Source organism: Chiloscyllium plagiosum, unplaced genomic scaffold, assembly GCF_037043375.1.
Source record: "Chiloscyllium plagiosum isolate Xiang-an unplaced genomic scaffold, Cpla_swu_hap1 HiC_scaffold_21, whole genome shotgun sequence".
NCBI classification, from domain to species: domain Eukaryota; kingdom Metazoa; phylum Chordata; class Chondrichthyes; order Orectolobiformes; family Hemiscylliidae; genus Chiloscyllium; species Chiloscyllium plagiosum.
The window spans coordinates 23,011,320-23,029,807 of NW_028270159.1; the positions used below are offsets into that span (position 1 = coordinate 23,011,320).

General features: G+C 38.2%; 1 protein-coding gene across 3 annotated transcripts in view; it reads right to left on the reverse strand.

Moving 5' to 3' along the window:
• The window catches only part of mvb12ba (multivesicular body subunit 12Ba), a 177,304-nt gene that overhangs the window by 96,324 nt on the left and 62,492 nt on the right, over positions 1 to 18,488 (reverse strand). For all 3 annotated transcript variants that reach the window (XM_087998404.1, XM_043720219.2, XM_087998403.1), the window contains exon 6: positions 12,857 to 12,988. In XM_087998404.1, coding sequence (XP_087854530.1) covers positions 12,857 to 12,988 — 132 coding nt within the window. The remainder of the gene's footprint in view (positions 1 to 12,856; positions 12,989 to 18,488) is intronic.

Here is an 18,488-nt window from a genome sequence, read left to right on the forward strand (position 1 = left end):
TTAGGCAGTAATTTTTAATTATGTGCAGGTCATGAGCATTCACTTGTGCTCCTTTATGTCTAAACAAGCTGGTTTTTGAGACAGTATCCCCATTTTTGAGCCAGAAAACCCAGGTTCAAGTCCACCTGCTCTAGATCTGTCATAACATGTCAAAACAGGTAGAATGTCTGCAGAAAGATTGTGACATATTAACAGAAAGAAAAATATCTAAAAGGAGTTCTCGTGGCAGAGTGGTTGTGTCCCTACTTCTGAACCTGGAGACCGAGGTTCAAGGCCCATCTATTCCAGAGGTGCCTGATTGGCACCACATCCACAAGAATCCACACCCTCTACCACTGACACTCTAACAGCAGTATGTATTACCTAAAAGACACACTGCAGAAATTCAAAGATTCTTCGACAACACCTTCCAAACCTTTGACTACCTCCACATACAAGGGTAAGAGCAGCAGGTATATGGGAACACCACTACCTTAAAGCTTCCTTCCAAGCCAGTCACCAACGTGTCTTGAAAATATATCACCATTCCTTCATTGTCACTGAGCCAAAATACTGGCATTCCCTCCTGAACGACAGTGTGAGTCTACCTACAGGACATGAACTGCAGCAATTTAAGGCAGCGGTTCACCACCAGCTGCTCAAGGGCAAAGAGGGATGGGCAATAAATGCTGGCTAGCCAGCGATGCCCAAGTGCCACAAGCAAACTAATTTTTTAAAAAAATCTCTGAATCGATCCATTAGGAAACAAGAGTACAGACCTTTGAGCAGGGAGGCCCCAGTTCAAGTTTCACCTGCTCCAGAGGTGTGTAATATCAAAAACTGAAAGAACTGCAGATGCTGGAAATCTGAAACTAAAACAGAAATTCCTGGAAAAGTTCAGCAGTTCTGGCAGCATCTACGGGCAGAAATCAGAGGTAACACTTCAGGTCCAATTACTTTCCTCAGAACTATTCCAGCAATTGAACTTGTCCAGCAAGTTATGCATGCGCACTTGTGTAGTATGAACCCATAAATAAAGTGCCTTCCGGACTTCTTGGAATAGAACACCACGTATAGACTTAAAAATTCGAACACTATTCACAAACAGTTTCAAACAAGAAGAAAAGGAATTTTTGTTGAACATATTAGCATTTGCTAAGCCTATTTTTAAATAAATAGGTTGTGTTTGCTGAGTTTTTCCTGTGAGTCTCAGTTCCTGTAATAGAGCACAAAATAATCCAAACACGGAATTCCTACTGGTGTTCAATTCCAAGCAATACAAGAATTCGAGATCTAGGCCAAGTTGACTTGCATACAATAGCTATCTCATAGCATGCTCAGTAAATTTACTAGATTTCAAAAGAAGCTGAGAAGCTCCTAGACAAGCACACTGATAGAAAAATCTTCAAAAATGTTGCTGTCTAAGAATGTTTGCAATGACATGTTTTGTTCTAATGAAATGTCTTGATTAATTTTGTTTGCAACTGTCGAAATTATCCAGACAACTGGATTTCGGACTTTTCTGTATTGGTTGACTAGTTGAGATCTGCATAGCTAATTAGAAGAAACATTGCTGAAGACTGCTGCTCGGTCACAGTACACTGGCCATAAGTTCGAAAGAGGAATCTCAAAATACATGAAGCAAAACCAATAAGAGTTTAACTTTTTTGTTTGCATGTGATCTGATTTTATTTTCAAGTGAAATAGGGTTTTATTAAAAATTCTTTTCAAGTCCAGAAAAAGTAGCATTTCTGAATTTGTTCACATTTAATCCAAAAGCAGACAAGTTACAAAATCATGTTCAAAAAGGAAGGTTTATGCATTGAGGTTGGTGGCGGGGGTGGGGAAGGAGGGGGAATAGAAGAAAAGGGAAGAATAATTATCAGACATGTTTCATCTTAGATCTATAAATTTCATAATATTTCAGTAGGGGTGATCTTGCATAGTAGATATGCATAGATAGGATGAAATACATGAAATTTTGCAGCTTCTTTTTTTCACAAAAACTTCCACCACAAAACCTTAGTGAGTTGTTGCCTTTTTCATGCCATGTTGTTTGAAGAAAAAAAAATACAACTTTGATGAGTGATAACATATTTATGTGATAAACAAGCTTTGACAGCCTTAAATGTTTACATTCCCTAGACATCACTGCAGTCAGTGGCGACAGATACAGAAACCTTTTGAAGTCTTGTCTTGCTTCGTCGTTGTACATCATTACTGATGTAACCAAGGACTCTTATCACCACATTAACTATTATTTTTGAAATTTGAAAGAAATGTCAAAAATAGCAGAGTACAGTACAAAGTTGCAGACTTTCACAAACAAAATTCAAAGATTCAAAGGCAAGAAAATCCTATATAAAAAAGGAGACAAACTGATATTAAATGCTGACCATGTTTAGAAATAAAAGCACGCACAAGTCTTGGTAAACCTGTTAAACTTTATGGTCGTTTTGTTCTCCTTCTCTATCTGGAAGTTAATACGCACTTGAAATTTAGGACAGAAATTAAAAAACACCAAAATTAAATAGCATGTTCAGCCCAGCATTTTCAAAACGAGACAAATATTACATAACAAAATATTTTATTAGCAAATAAAAAAAGTCACTATTTGGAGCTTCAACAAATTTTGCATGCCAATTACAGTAAAGCAGACTAGGCTATCAGTGAGTTAATACGATGGAACTGCTGAACCTCAGTTCAATCAGAAAGCAAAATTGAACCAATACTAATAACGGTGCTCTGAGCAGTCAGTACAACAGCAACACTGGTTTGTGAGCAGATTACCCATCTGTCCCCACAGTTTAGCAGTGCTGTTTAGTGGGGCAACAAAGCTTTCCACCAAATAATAAAAGGCTACAATTTTTCCAAAATGCAACACAATTTGTTTGCATAGATATTCTATTCTGGAAGGATGTATATTTTTGCTTGATACTGCTGTGTAGTAAGGCAGAAGCAGAAATAAATGCTGTGATAGTGACAGAACAGACTAGTGCTAGATTACAGAGTCATTAAGTAAGAGGTTGCAGGTTTGTACCCTAGCAAGATCTCAAAGTTAAGTTAATCATGTTAATTCTATTAAAACTTATTTCCGAATGGCAGGGATATACATGGGAGCCTACCCATGTCTGGTCACTCAGATTTCGAACAAACTTAAGTGTCTTTATTCAACGTAAAATTCATTTCCAAGTCAGGATGCCGAGTGGCTCACAGAAAGACTTGTAGATGATTGCCTTGTCCTTTGAGATGGGGAAGTGGTCAATGATTTGGAGGGTGCTGTCTAAGAATTTCTGCAGTGCATCTTGTAGATGACACATGCTGCTGCTGAGACACTAGTGCAGAGAGTGAATGTTTGTGGATATGATGCAGAACAAGTGGGCAATTTTATCCTGGATGGTGTCAAGCTTCCTGTGCTTTGTCATAACAGCACTCATCCAGGCATATGGGTAGTATCCCAGCACATTCCTGACCTGTACATGTAGACAGGCTTTGCAAAGCTATTGCTATTAAACACACCAATAGCACCTACTGGAAATCTAAAACAAAAATAGTAAATGCTGGAGTCTTTAGAAAAGGTCAATCAATATCTGGAGAGAAAAAGGAAGCAGTGATTCAGGTGAATATCCTTTGCAGGTGTGGCAAAGGGCCCCACACCTCAAATCCCAACTCATCAATTTTCTTCACACAGGCAGACTACGCTGGTGTATTTGCAAAATTTTCAATCATACTTCCTGATAACACTCTGCATTGTTATCAATCTATTAATTGTCAGTCCATCACCTTGACTGTGCAGGCACAGACTGAGAGAAAGAGGACCTGATGCTTTCAAATCCAAGTGACAGACTACTGAACAGCTACAATGCTATTCCAAATTTCTTGAGCTAGACATGAGTGCTTTGAAGGATTATATGAATCCTCAAATACAAATTGAGGTTACTATGAAGAGCACTAATGGAATGCTACACATATTTATATTTTTTGCAGGGAATCAAGAGGTAAGTTTCAGTAACAAAGTTAAATATGTCATGCAGACTTTGTATACAATTTAAGCTTGATTTTTTAAAAAATACTTAATTCATAGATTATTCCATAACGTAGGTAATCAATTCTGTTTATTTGTCTAGGAAGGCTACAAAACCACAAGAGGGCACGTGCCAGTTAGATCAGTTAATACAGCAGGAAAGATTTTCATTTTGATCCTGGATATTGTGCATAAAAATGCAACACTCATGCAGGTTACAGGTGGGAAACTTTCAGCTCTGCCTTGCAGAATGGGGCAACATTGACTAAACCTTAAAAGAAAAAGGTTACCTTCAACTCCAACGTGATGGATCTAACAATTTCAATGCAGTAAAATGGAATTGCTGGTTTCATTTACGAAAGGATCAAATTCTGTCTTAGATGTAAAGATTAAATTTGACTCATTTTCGTCATTTAATTAGCAACACTATTCTTTTGATTGAAAAATAACCGGTTTTCTCCATTCTGAGGATATGTAAGTTTGACACAGATATGCAAATTGCTCATAGATCTTCAGAACTGTATTTATGACACCTGTCACCTGTCTCACGTTGTTAATTAGACACATGTATAATGTATGTCTCAGAATCTCTAACTCAAGTAGTTAACAGAAACACTGATTATGGAGTTTGAAAAAGCATGAGAGTTCTTTTTGAAAGTGGCTACTTAAATTTAACTGTTATAAGAAAAGCCAGCCTCGCTAGAGAGTGAACAAGCAGGAAGATGAAAATTATTGAATTCTTCATTGAAGACCAGTCTCTCAAGCCTGTTTCATCATTCAATTAGATTACAGCTGGTTACCATCTTAAGCCCATCTGCCCATTTTGATTCTTTGATTCTGAATATTCTTGTCTAACAAAAATCTATGAACCTCAGTATTGAATGTTTCTATGTATACAATTGCAGTTTGTTTTGGAGAGCAGTGTTTCAGAGATCTGCCACCCTTTGTATTAAGTTGTACTTCCTGGTATTATTCCAGAAGGGCTAGCTATAATGCGAAAATAGTTACCTCCCATATTCTAGAATCCTCCACCATTAGAAACAGTTTCTCTCCAACCAACCTTTTTATTCATTTAATGACCTTAGATTAGATCACCCCTTAATTTTCCCTTCTTGAAGTGAATGCAAACTTAGTGAATGCAAAGTGCTCTTATCTTAATAAAATAAATTTTAAGAGTATTTGCACATTTACTGCCCATCCCTAAATGCCCTTAAGTAGTGATAGACCACTTTCTGGAATTGCTGCAGTCCCTGTAACATAGATACACCCATAGTATCATTAGTAAGGAAGCTGCAGGATCTTGATAATGAGAAAGTCCATGTCAGGTTCATGTGTGAAATGAAGGGGAACATGCAGGTGGTGGCTGTAATTTAACCATTTTAGCCCTGCTTTCATTCTGGTGAAAGTCAAACACCTTCAGTTTGAACTCTTTCAGCCTTTGCTTCTGAAAATTATTTGCGAAAACCATTGCTGTTAAATTTAAGGTGCTCTGTGACACACCCAAATCGCAAAAAGCTTACACAACAATATAGACTCAAAAGCAAATCAGTGTCATGAAATACAGCAAACTCATTACAGACTATGCATTATGCATACAGTACATGTAATATATACGCTGAGAATTTAGATTGAAATTATTGTTTAATATATTAGTTGCTTTCTGTGAAGTTCTGCTTGCTGTGCAACATTTGCCATTTTGAGATCATCTAATACAGTGGTATAAAACTACATCAAATGTATTTGCAGATCACTGCACCTGCAGTCATTTTGCCCTTGGGTATGGTACACTGCAAGCCAAACTAATTCCACAGCTACTACTTCCACCTTGTAGGGCATTAAAATAAAGGGTACAGGAATAGCTGTCGGATAACGGCATAAAAAACGGCAAGTGAAATATCCTGACCATTTGTTGTTTAGCCCATAACAGTAGCTGAAGACACTTTACACCATAACAGAAACCAAACTTCAAGTCAGAAGCATGTCTACATAAAAACAATGTCAACAGCATTTATTTCACTTCACCTGCGGTCTTGACATCTCAATCTCTTTTAGCAACATGACTTGTATACCTCGGACTGGAATTACTCTTTGATTTAGCAATTAAGAATGTAGCAATTTTAAGTTGAGCCTTTACCATAACTTGTTAATTTTGCCAAAGCCAGTCAAGAAATAAATATGGCTTCAATGTTAAAAAGGCAACAGCAAATCTTACTGAAGTGATCTGTGCAATGTCCCATCATTCTACAAAGTCATCAAGATTACCAGAGAAATCCAAAAACATTAAAAGGATACTTATCAAATCTTCACATGAATCGAGATCACAACTGAAAGCAAAGTTAAAAATCACACAACACCAGGTTATAGTCCAACAGGTTTAATTGGAAACTTTGCTCAAAAACTGCATGAATTTATGTAAAACTCAGTTATCTCACTTTTTAAATTAGAATCAATCTAAACATCATGGCATAGACAGAGAACACAGGGGGCCAACACCTTCAACATATTGTCTAGATATCACCATTGTTAACAGCTAACCCGAGAATGCAACTTTTAAAAAAAGGTTTTGTGATTTACACATGAAAGGAGTGAAACTATCACTGTATTCTAACAGACGAAAGGCTTAACAGTCAATCAATTTTTCAATGTATAATTTCAGTTACATCACACTGTAAATTCTTGCTATAAATTCTGTGTTACGATCGAGCCCTCCACTATCACCTGATGAAGGAGCGTCGCTCCGAAAGCTAGTGTGCTTCCAATTAAACCTGTTGGACTATAACCTGGTGTTGTGTGATTTTTAACTTTGTATACCCCAGTCCAACACCGGCATCTCCAAATCATGACAACTGAAAGCAGTTCGTGAAGATAATTGGTCAGGATCTGTTAGCATCAAACGATTGCTGATACAGTTTCAAATATTAGGTTTCTGCCACTAGAGGTCCTCAATGGGCCATATAGAAAGCAATACTGAAATTAAACAGCAGACAACTCATTATGTAACATTATGATTTACTTCAATGGATCCCAACTGATTTTTAATGCAGAAATTTTCAACATATTGGTAAATATTAAAATAATTGAATTTGCTTTTCATAAGAATGTACAAAATTGACAAACAGGAAACGAACAGCTGGTTCAATGAACTTGCCCCGTGCAGATGCAGTGCAATTGTGTATCACCTTTCCCCAAGCTTTTCATTAACGTGCAGGACTAAAATGAAACAACAAGTAAGCAAAAATCCTAATCATTACAGAAACAGAAGCTGGAAAATTTCTGACCCCTTCAGTTAAAAAAGGACCGCTACACCACAGTGACCATAAAGCACATCAGCCAACATTGCACCTTTGTTTTGTACATAACCAGAAACTTGTCCAGCTCCTTTCCGAAAACTTAAGAGCAAATCCACTTTCAAGGCATGAACTGGAAAGACTAATAAATCCTCTACAGAAAGAAATACCTCTGGATATCTCACATATTCACATATCCTCAGCGTTCCCCCACTCTACCCAACTGGAATAGTCTATCCACTTTCACATTCCCTTATGATTTTAAAGAACTCAATTTTGGGTCCATGCTTTGTGAGAGGTGTCTTAATTTTACTGTGGTTAACTAAAATAATTTCAAATGAGAATCAATCTATTAGCTGAGTACCTAAACTACCTCAGAGTGCTTCCCAAGATTTCCATGTCACCCACCAAACTAGAGGATCATTTTCTAGATGAAAGCAAAGGACAACGTTTTGTTTTCAGCTTTATATTAGATCATGTTGGTAATAGATCCTAAAAGTCTATTTGCTTTGTTATAAATCTTGTGGCACTAGTTATGAACACAAAGGTTTGTGTATTAAAACAACTTGGTCTCTTTCTTGCTTGACAGACTGGTTTGAACCCCTGCAAGGTATAAACACACAATATACCTGGAATTTTCTAACACCTAATACACAAATAACATACTGTATTTTACAAAATGTGTTATGTAAATCCTGAAACTGTTAAATGACTAAATTTAAACATGTTTGTAAAACATAAATGGACTCCACCTGGAATTACACAGATAGCAGGCAATCTGGAACCCATTTCTCAAAGCCGACAACTCGGACAGATCCCGAGCTCTGGCACTGTATCACAAAGCATGCACAGGCCATTAACCCTCAACTAAAACACCATAGCATAATCCTTGGTCTTGCACAGCTTCATGTCATATGTGATAGCCCCTGATCCAGCCAAACCTTAAGTATAGCCAGCAAATTATTCTGACCATTGTGTGCTGCACAATGTACATCATACAATTTACACAATGTACTGATTGTTCCTTTGTATCCTACAGTCCTCCACAAGGACATCATTGCAAACTGCATCAGGACTTCATAAACCGTACAGATGTAATATATATTCTTAAGCAAAATTAATTTAAAAGATCCTGAAATGAAATAGTGCTGACATGCTAGACTGTTATTCTGTCAGTATCAGATTTAAGACATCATTAAACTGATATCTAAACTTCTTTTTACAACCTGGGAGATAACAGTAACTAAATATTCGAGCATTAAACTGCTGGTAGCTGCTTTAGGAAATACAGTAAACAACATAATGAAGGAAATTTGAAAACTTGGTCATGAGCTTTTTCAGCAATGTTGAAATACAGTCTATGCAGACAAACAAAAGAGCCTTGCATACTTTCAAAGGCAAAGGATCAATATTTTCTCCTTTATCACCTTCAGCTTAATAACCCAGTTTATAATGTCAATCCCAGCTGACTACACACAGCAAAAAATCATTCACTAATTCCTTTTTTCATTTAGTAGACAGACCACAAACCTTTGGTCCCTGTAGTTCTGCTCTAGTCAATGATTGGGTTTTTGCAAGACTGAAAGCCAAGTAAAGTTTAACAAGGAACTTAAAAATCATCAATGTTTTATCCTTTTCAGTACAACACATTTTTAGTCAAAACACAGTAAAATAAAATATTTGTAGCTCATGCAAGTTTTAATGTGAACCTACTTGGGAACACAATGTTTTAGTTTGTATTATTAAGTTAAAAAGAGTAATTTATTATTGCTTGACAAAGCATTTCCACACAATGGTTCTGGTTTTTACAAATCAAAGCTGAAATGACAAGAATAAGGTTTTGGATAGAATTTGTTATTCCAAAGCTGAAAATTACCATTTTACAAATCAGTCCATAAAGCAATATGTGTGTAAACCAAAGGACACAAACCATCTGGCCACTCCAAAATCAAAGTTTGGTAATGCTATTTCTTTTAATGTCAATTCTTAATTATGTTCTAAAATATGTCAATTAAAAATAAACTGACTTAAAATAATTTGTTTGCACTATAAGAATGCCTCAGGCATAGGCTTCCCTATATTGAAACCATGATTCCTAAATTGTAAGGACAAATGGAGAGGTGGAAACAAATGCAGCTTATAATGAGAAAGAAAAATTTGGTTTTGTTGCTAGTCATCATTCAAACCTCTGATTATGGTGGCAAAGTGAAAAATTAGATAGTTTAACAAAAACTGAAATGTCCTTCAAAACAGAAATGCTAGGAAGTAATAATTTGGAATTCTGTCTTTTCCATTTGTGGTCTCAACTAGGCCCACTTATCTCCAAATACAAGGCAGTAAACAAGTATATGTGCAGTTGGGTTATACCTACTTGCAGCAATGTCACATTTATAATTTTGTAATGGAATGCACCAGGAAACTGGAATCCAGTAAGTGCATGATTGGTGTGCCCAAAATTCTAGATCACTGCAACTCTGAAATTGAGGCAATACATCATCTCACCTTTCAATAACCACAGTGTTCCATGTGGCAGAACCGTAGTTCCAGTTTAGGATTTCAAAAATTGACACAATGGTAAATTCAATATCAAAAATTGCAGTGAATCAGCAACTGTCAATTAAGTGACTATCCCTGGAATGACTCATTTCCTAGGCATTGAGCTCAGAAGTCACATAGTTCACCAGTTCTGAAGCTTGAGGGACATAGCAACAAGTATAGAAAAGGGCGAGAAGTTTAAATTAAAGCAATTGGGACCTGTAACCAATGTGCAACAACAAGATGTAGTGATAATTTAAACGAGATAGATGGACAGCAGAGCTTTAGAGGAGCTGAATGGTATAGGTTAGACGGCTAGGCAGGCATTGGAATAATTGAATATGGAAATATCTTGGCAAAGATGAAGGTTGCGGCTGCAAACAAACTAAGGGAGGAATGGAAAAAAGTGATGTTGCACAAGTCAGAGCGGGCAGTCATTCTGATGGAGAGCTATGGGATCAAATGCTTGATTCAGGATCAAATTTAATGTTAAGGCTGCAAACAGTCCAGTTTAATGAGATAGATAGCTGGGATGAGCGCACAACTGGTAGTGTGGCTGAATATGCTAATTTTTAATCTTCCTAATATTACATTGGAGGAAATGATGATCTATTCAAAAGAACATTGAACAAACATTCTTACAAGAAAGGAATAACAGAGGAGTCAGAACAAATAGCTGTAGTCCATTCTTGCATGTGGATGCTAACCTCATACATATAGATAAGAAAGTGAGGCCAGTCAAGAATAGATCCTGCAGGAACAAGCATCGCTCTAGCTGCATTTGAATAGGCGAGTTGAGGGAAGCAAGGGTAGTGTTACTAAAATGAATAATGGAAAAGGAGTGCATAGAAGGATAGCATAGCGGAGTATCTCCAAGGCTGCAGGGCGATCAACATACATTGTTCACGATCAGGAGGGTATTATTTCATATTTTTCATTTGGCCATTTCAGTGCTGTGACAGTTGAAGATAGTAGAACTGAGTTGTAGAATTGGGAGAGAACAACTGTTTCAGGGACTTGAACTGAAAGGAAGGCTGTAGGTGGGGTAATAATTTGGCAGCACAAAAGGAATAAAAAGGTGAGCCATTGTAGGTGATAATGATAAAATGGAGGTGGCTTAAAATGACTATTTACCTCAGCTATTTTGTAGACCAGGAATACAATTAATTAATCTAGATTAAAAGGTTAGTCCAATTAACAATTATGAAACAATTGAATTATTATAAAAATTATTCAGATTCACGTTAGAAGAGAAAATTTGGCCTACATACAACTCCAGACCCACAACAAAGCGGCTGATTCTTAAATTGCCCCTGAAATATTACAGAGAGCCAGTTGTATCTAATTACAACTGATCAAAATGGTTGGGAGGAACTTCACCATATATACTGTAGTCCAAGAAAGCTGCTCACCACCATTTTCTCAAAGACAGCTAGGGATAGGTGATAAATGCTGGCCTTGCACATGTCAAGAACAAATAAAAAGGAAAGCGTTGGATGGTCCACAGTTTAGTGGGAATTAGGCTAAGGGAACAACAGTTGGTTGAGATAGACTCACAGATAGAAATTATGCGAGGTGCCTGCTTTTTTTTTGGTGGGGGGGGGGGGGAATAGCAATAGTACTTGATGCACTTACTCCTCCCTTTCTGCACCTTACCAAGCTAAATCTCAAATTGATAACTGCCAGAAACAATTCAATCAAGTTATGCAAATACATTTGACAACTGGCTTTGAGCTGCCATTCTTAAGGTTTTTAAGGTGAAAGGAAACATACTCGTGCAAGAAAGATTTAAAACATGTAATTCTGATGCATGTTTAATGTAGAGAAACTTGCTAATGCATGAAAGGAAATCCTTAATAGGCATGCCTTTGATGTTGCTAGCCTAGGGCTTAATTAGGATTGCTTTGGTGATGCCTAAAACTTGATTATTTGTCATTTCTCACCCCCCACCCCACCCCCCCTTCCATTAATAACTGTGCTCCTCCTGATTGGCTATAATTCATAAAGTTGTCCCTCTCCATTTTGGCTTCAGAAGACAAATTAGGACCACCTCACTAAGTCTAACATATAATCAACACAACACAATTTGAACATACACATTCTAAAATGAGAATTTGGAAGTTGTAAGCTTCACCCCTACCATAGAATAGCATGAAAAAAATCATAAAACCAATTACAACCTGAAAAGTTAGAAGTGAAGGTAACTGTACTTTGTTTTGTACAGCAACATAATATTATCCATGACTGGTCTGCCACTAAATGAGTTGCCAGGCTAACACTTCTGCTGATGCAAGTTAAAAAGCTTTGCTTTAAAATGCAAAAACACTATATTATGTTCCCTGCCGTACTGTATACATAACTGTAAGACCAAACATATGTCCTGATATTTTAAACAAACAAAAATCAACAAATTCTTTAGAAATTAGAAAGATTTTGTTCTTCGTCTCAGAGAAGCCAAGTATCAGTCAAGTCATTTCTGTGATTGTATTCAGCATTCATGAATCCATAATAAGCAATTTCTCCACCTGTAGAACACGGTCACTATGAGACATGTTGCAAATTATTCCGACAAACAAGATATTTCCAGTGGCAGTGAACTGTAGCACCAACGACTGACAATTCAGTTACAAATGACAAGCGACCAGAGGTTTAGTCTTAGGTTTACAGTTGCATGGAAGCAAGTGGCTGAGCTTGAAAGCATTTTCAATGAAAATCTCACTTCCCTCAGTAGAAAACAGGCAGTTTAAAAAGTTAGGAATAAGAATAAAATAGATTAAGCAGGAGTACAAGTAGTCTCCTCTGCCTCAATATCATGATTTTATGGCTAACTCCAGCACTGTGCACATTGAACATTTTCATATCAGGAAAAACCCTACCAAATCCACTTTGCAGTTCACCAATAGAAATACCATGTTTGCCACTACAACAGTATTTTGTTTTTTGAAAAGGTAACAACTTTAGAAGTCATGTCAGGACATGCTTGCTACAAAAGAGTGATTAATACCCAATCTTTTTTTTAAAAAAAACATACCTGGGGAGATTAGGAGCAGGACTTGGCGAAGAGGAGGATGTCAGGCATGTAGTTGTTACTGTAGCTGTTGACACCATCTGTGTCCTAGGAACTCTTCCCATTCTGTACCAGACTCCCATGTTGTTCAGTTCCCTGAATATTACACAAAACAAGTTAACATTTTCTTTTAAATCAGAATCATTTCCATGCAAAAACACTTCACTGGAATGAAAGCAATTCCAAGTGTTCATTTTTGGAACTGTGAAGTGTCATGATAGGCTAACTATCAAAATTTACTAAAGATCATGGAATTTTTACACTGCCAACTCTGCTTCTAAGCAGCATACCAGTAAAGAGTAATGTTATGTTGATGCTTCCTTTGGAATCAGGAATTATATACCAGGTAGTCAAATGGTAAATCCGAACAGGGACATTTTATTTATGATGCTCACACCTCCACAGCCAGTTTTAGCCTGGATCCAAGCTCCTCCTCTCCAGGTAACCTGACTAGCTCTCACTCTCAACTATGTACATAACACCGCTCCTCCGCTATTTTAGAACTTCCACTGATAAGCACACATACAATTATAATTGCTATGCAAGCACTATGGAAACAAAAAAAAAGGAGAAACAAAATCACCCTTTGTAGTTTACAATGAAGTGTGATCAGTCTGTCAGGGGGATGGTAATTCCTCAAGTACCATTTCCTCATCACAGGAACATTTTCTAGCATAGGTTCCAGGGCTTCAAGAATCTCTTGTTGTTCCGTAGGTAGGTTTCTCTCCTATTGGCTATTGTTGCTCTGTGATGCTGTTGTCTCCTCCCTGGCTAGGAAACACATAACTCAGTCGAAACCACTGGTCCCATTTGGACCAGCTCAGTATTCTGAGGGATGCCCCCTACTGATGAAGTGCAGCAACCAGCTAGACAAAATGAGTCCTTCAGACAAGTTCATCCCTAGCTGCACCGTATACGACAATGGTCTCTTTTGAGCCACTGTTGGGATCAGTTTCTCCCCAGATGTATAATTCCTGGCTAATACAGTCTCTCGTCTTTGGAATACCTTCAACCTGGAGATTCCTTCCTTTCTGGCCATCTGACTTTCTTGATTTCACTCTACCACCTTTCTGGTCTCTTCCAGCCTTAGTAAGTCAAAAATGGTTCTCAGCTGGCAGTTGAACATTAACAATGCCAACAAACACTGGGTCATGTGTGGTGTGTTCCTCTACACATTGAGGAACTTCTTGACTCACCGTCCTAGCAAACCTCCCCCTGTGAACCCTTCAAGGCCTGCTTCAACATTTGAACAAATCTCTTCACTTGTTGCAGGGTGATACAGAGCTGATCTCACATGTCTGACTTTGTGATTTTCCTCGAAATCCTACACCACAAACTGAACCACTGTCACTCACAACCTCGCAAATATTTCATCCAGATCCATCATTCCTTCTATCAATACTGATTTCATGACTGCCACTTGGAGCCTCCTGGAGTGTACATCCATAACCACCATCTGTCCCGCAATTGCTCCTGCAAAATTGGCGTGAATCTGTTGGCATGGTGTTTGAGGCTGTTCCCATAGGTTAAGGGACGATAACAGCAGTGCCATCCTTACCAATGCGCAGCATTCACACGATCCTAGTTTCTCCTCAATCTGGAAGCCTATATTCGACCATCAAAAATACCTCCTCACTATCTCCTTCATGTGCACCACGTTGGGGTACCCTTGTTTCGGCAGCTTTTCCCTTAAAAGGGGAGGGATAACAACTCTCATTCTCCATATTAAACACTCACTCACCCATAATGGACAACTCCCACCTCCTGGATAGGTAAGGGAGTAGTTCTGCGCAGTTTCCATGAGTGGTTCTCCCTCTCAGAACTAAAGTCTACCACTTGGCTCAAAACCAGGTCATTCCAAGTAACATTCCGCACCTGACTTGCTGACACTGGTTCCTTGTCATCCTAGGAAAAGTATGTAATTTTCAGGTTCCAGTTCGGGAACACCTTTATTCCACAGTAGTGACAATATTGACAGAGCATCTGCATTGCCATGCTTCTCCATTTGACACTATTTGATTTCACAGGAATAGACTTGATAGAGCCAATGCTCATCTCTGCAAACACCATTGACAGTATTCCCGTGTACTGGCCAAAAATGGAGGTTACAGGTCTGTGGTCAGTCAATAGCACTAAGTGCCCATTGTAAAGGAAATGGGTGAACTTATGATGGAACATTATGCTCTGTGACTTGAGCAAAATTCTCCTCCACCTTTGTTAGTGACCTCAATGCAAACACGATGGGCCTTTCTTCTCCATTCAGGAAGATGTGTGACAGTACCCTATAAAGGTGAGGTGTCACACATTTACTGTAGTGGCAACTTTGGATTGAAAGTCTAATGCACAGGTTTTAGCACGGTTACCAGGTCAGACAAGAACTTGCCATAACAATTTACAAGTTTCAAGAAAGGTCTCAGTTCAGGCTCATTCTCTGATCTAGGGGCCTTCATGATAGTCTCCATCTTCTTGGGCACCTTGTGTAGTCCTCACCATTGGATTACATGGTTCAAATACTCTATGGAGTTTTTTTAAAATCTTGCAATTCTCTCATTTTACTTGTACGCTGTGCTCCTGCAATCTTTTTAGGGTCCTTTTAAATTTTTCTGCTTCTCCAGCAGACCCAGCTGACTCCCTGTCTACTTGCTGGCTGGAGATATGTCTTGTCCCTCGGTTATTTCATTCCAATTCCCCTTCTCTTGTTTGCTTTGTACATGGCAGTTACAGGCAATATGGCTCACTCACTTGCACCTGCAGCACTGGGCTTCTTGGGTCCAACACATTGACTCCTTGCAGCCATATCAGTGGCATTCTATAGTTGTACCGCACTTTGTTGAGTTTCTACTACCTGATGTACCTGGGTTGTCAGCCAACTGGGTTTCTTTGCTCACAACCACTCCATTGAGGTAGCAATTTCTCCTTGTTACTGGCTTCCGTTAGATGGCTTCATGTTGGAGACCACAAACCAAATTGTGCTGTCAGGCACCTTGGAGGCATCTTCCAATTTTGCTGTACTCTGCAAACCTCTCAAAGGCAACCACAAATCAGGCAATGGACTCTCCTTTGTGTTATACCCGTTTGGGAAATAATTTCCTAATGCTTTACATACCTCTTGGAATGTCTTCTCTGATTATACCAGACTCTGTAGAATTGCAAAGGTCTCGCTCACAATTATACTTTTAATAAAACGGTACCATGATGTCCTCAGCCACATTAATTTGGTCTTAAAAACAAAAAAAAGTGTTCCATTCATATAGAGTCAAATTTTCTGACTCTTCATTGCCATTTCGTTTTCCTGCAGCAGGGATTTTTCCTACTACTTTAGTCTAATAGCCAATCGCAGCCTGAGTCCCCTCAGTGAATACTCTTGTGTCAGCCACTCCCTCACCATCTGTGTTACTGTACCGTTCCTCCCCGGCATCACCAGCAATCCAAGGCCCCTTACGACTGCTCTCTGCGACAACTTCAGTAGCTCCCAGGTATGTACTTTCTTCTTCAGTCATCAGCCCACCTGCTGCTCTCAGCCCGGACCCGAGTGAGTACCTTCTTTCCTAGCACCAACCACAGACAGAGTCCCCTTGTGACCACTTCCTGTGACATTACCTCCTTACAACATTTCCAAAGTCCAGGCGATGCCTCCGCCAAACAAAAACAAAACATTTTGCACGGAGTTGGTGGGTCAGATCCCATTTCATCACTGGGTGACACATTGATCTTTTCTTTGAAACAAGGAATTATGTACCAGGTAGATAAATGGTAAATCTGAACAGGAACATTTTATTGAGGATTCTCACACTTCCACAGCCAGTTCTAGACGGCCCCTCAATGTCATCTGACCAGCTGTCTCAAAAGGGCAGCACCCCCAACTACGTACATAACAGGTCACACTTAGAACATTAAGATTTCTCTTTCAGATACCAATTTACTTGTCATATGTTTCCAGCATTTCCTGCTTTCAGAAAACTTCATTCCACAAACTTGCATTTACAAAACTTTCATGCTCTCAGGGTGTCCCTAAGCATTTACAATTAAATAGTTTTGAAGGATAGTTGCTGTTGTAAGTTAAGAAATGTGTGCAGCAAGGTTCCACAAACACCTACATAAAAGCGAAGTAATAATCAATTTTAGCGATCTAGATTGAAAAACAAAATGTTAGACAAATGAAGTCCCCTGTTCTTCAAAAAGATGTGTCATGGAATCTTTTATATTAAAACTAAGAGGCAGACAATTTAACTTCACATCCAAAAGACAGCAACTCCAACAACAGAACACAGTGGAAAGTCAGTGTTGACTTTATGCTGGTCTCTGGGGTGGAAGATGAACCCAAAAGCTCTGAATCAGAACTGAGAATGCTACTGAGCTACAGCTGAGACAACCTGTAATCTCAGAACTGCAGGAAAATCTGCTGTTAACTCAACTTCATGCTACTGCCAAACTCTCACTTGTGAACTATCTTACTCCACCCCTTCTAGAAACAAGGATTCTTAGAGCACAGATGCTGCAACTAAAGTAATATTAAAGTACAACATAATAGCCACCATAAAAACTGTTATTCAAAGTATGTTTGAAGATTCAGTTACCAGTCAACACTAACAATTTACCAATAACAACCAATATCTTTCAGAAAGCATCTATTAAACCTGCAAGATTTTAACAACCATTTGGAACAAAGAAATCAACATTTTATTTCTGTTCAATGATATTAATCAGTATAAAAGACCGCCATCTTTTTCCAACAATTTAGTAACAATTTCATGAGTACCAGAAGTTAGTTGATTCAGTGCTAATGCTCATTCCTCAATACTGACAATGAATTTATTAAAATCATAACAAATAATGGCTGACTCTTACATACTGCCCCTTGAATCATCTCCTCTGAAATCATCTGCGCTTTTTAAGCACAATATTCTATCATGAAAAAGAGCAATATCTTTGGATCTCTTAATATTCTGGGAGAATTATATTTTCTAATGATCTTATTCTACTCTTAAAATTTTATTACGCTATTCCAAACATCTTGTGACCTCACATTCATCACTAACTGTCATGGATACTTGTGGGGAGACAGTGGCAATGGCGATCTCAAAAGGATTAGTAATTCAAAACCCCAGGCTAATATTCCAGGGACATGGGCTCAGATGGTGAAATTCAAATTCAATTGTAAAAAGAGAACTGAAATCTTAAGTCAAGTGGTGGCCATGTAGCCAATCTTGGTTTTTGCCAAATGCCCTTCATGGAAGGAAATCTGTTGACCTCACCAGGTCTGGCCAACATGCGACTCCAAACTCACATCAATGGGATAATGAAATTACATCTGCCCAATTAGCAATGGTTAATAAATGTGGGCTTAACCAGTTATATCCACATTAGTGAATACAAATTAGCAAGGTGAATAACATTTAACCAAAGTGTGAGCGACTTAATTTCTGTTAAATAGAGAAGTGAGAAGTAACGCTTTTAAAAAAAAGGAGAAAGATGATTGGCAAGAGTAATTTGTGTCAGAATCTAAGTTGGGAAACAAATGCCTTTCAGAATCAGATAAATAATACTGAATACTCCTTTTAGATTTTAGAGGTGCAGGTTGAGGCTCTTGGAACAA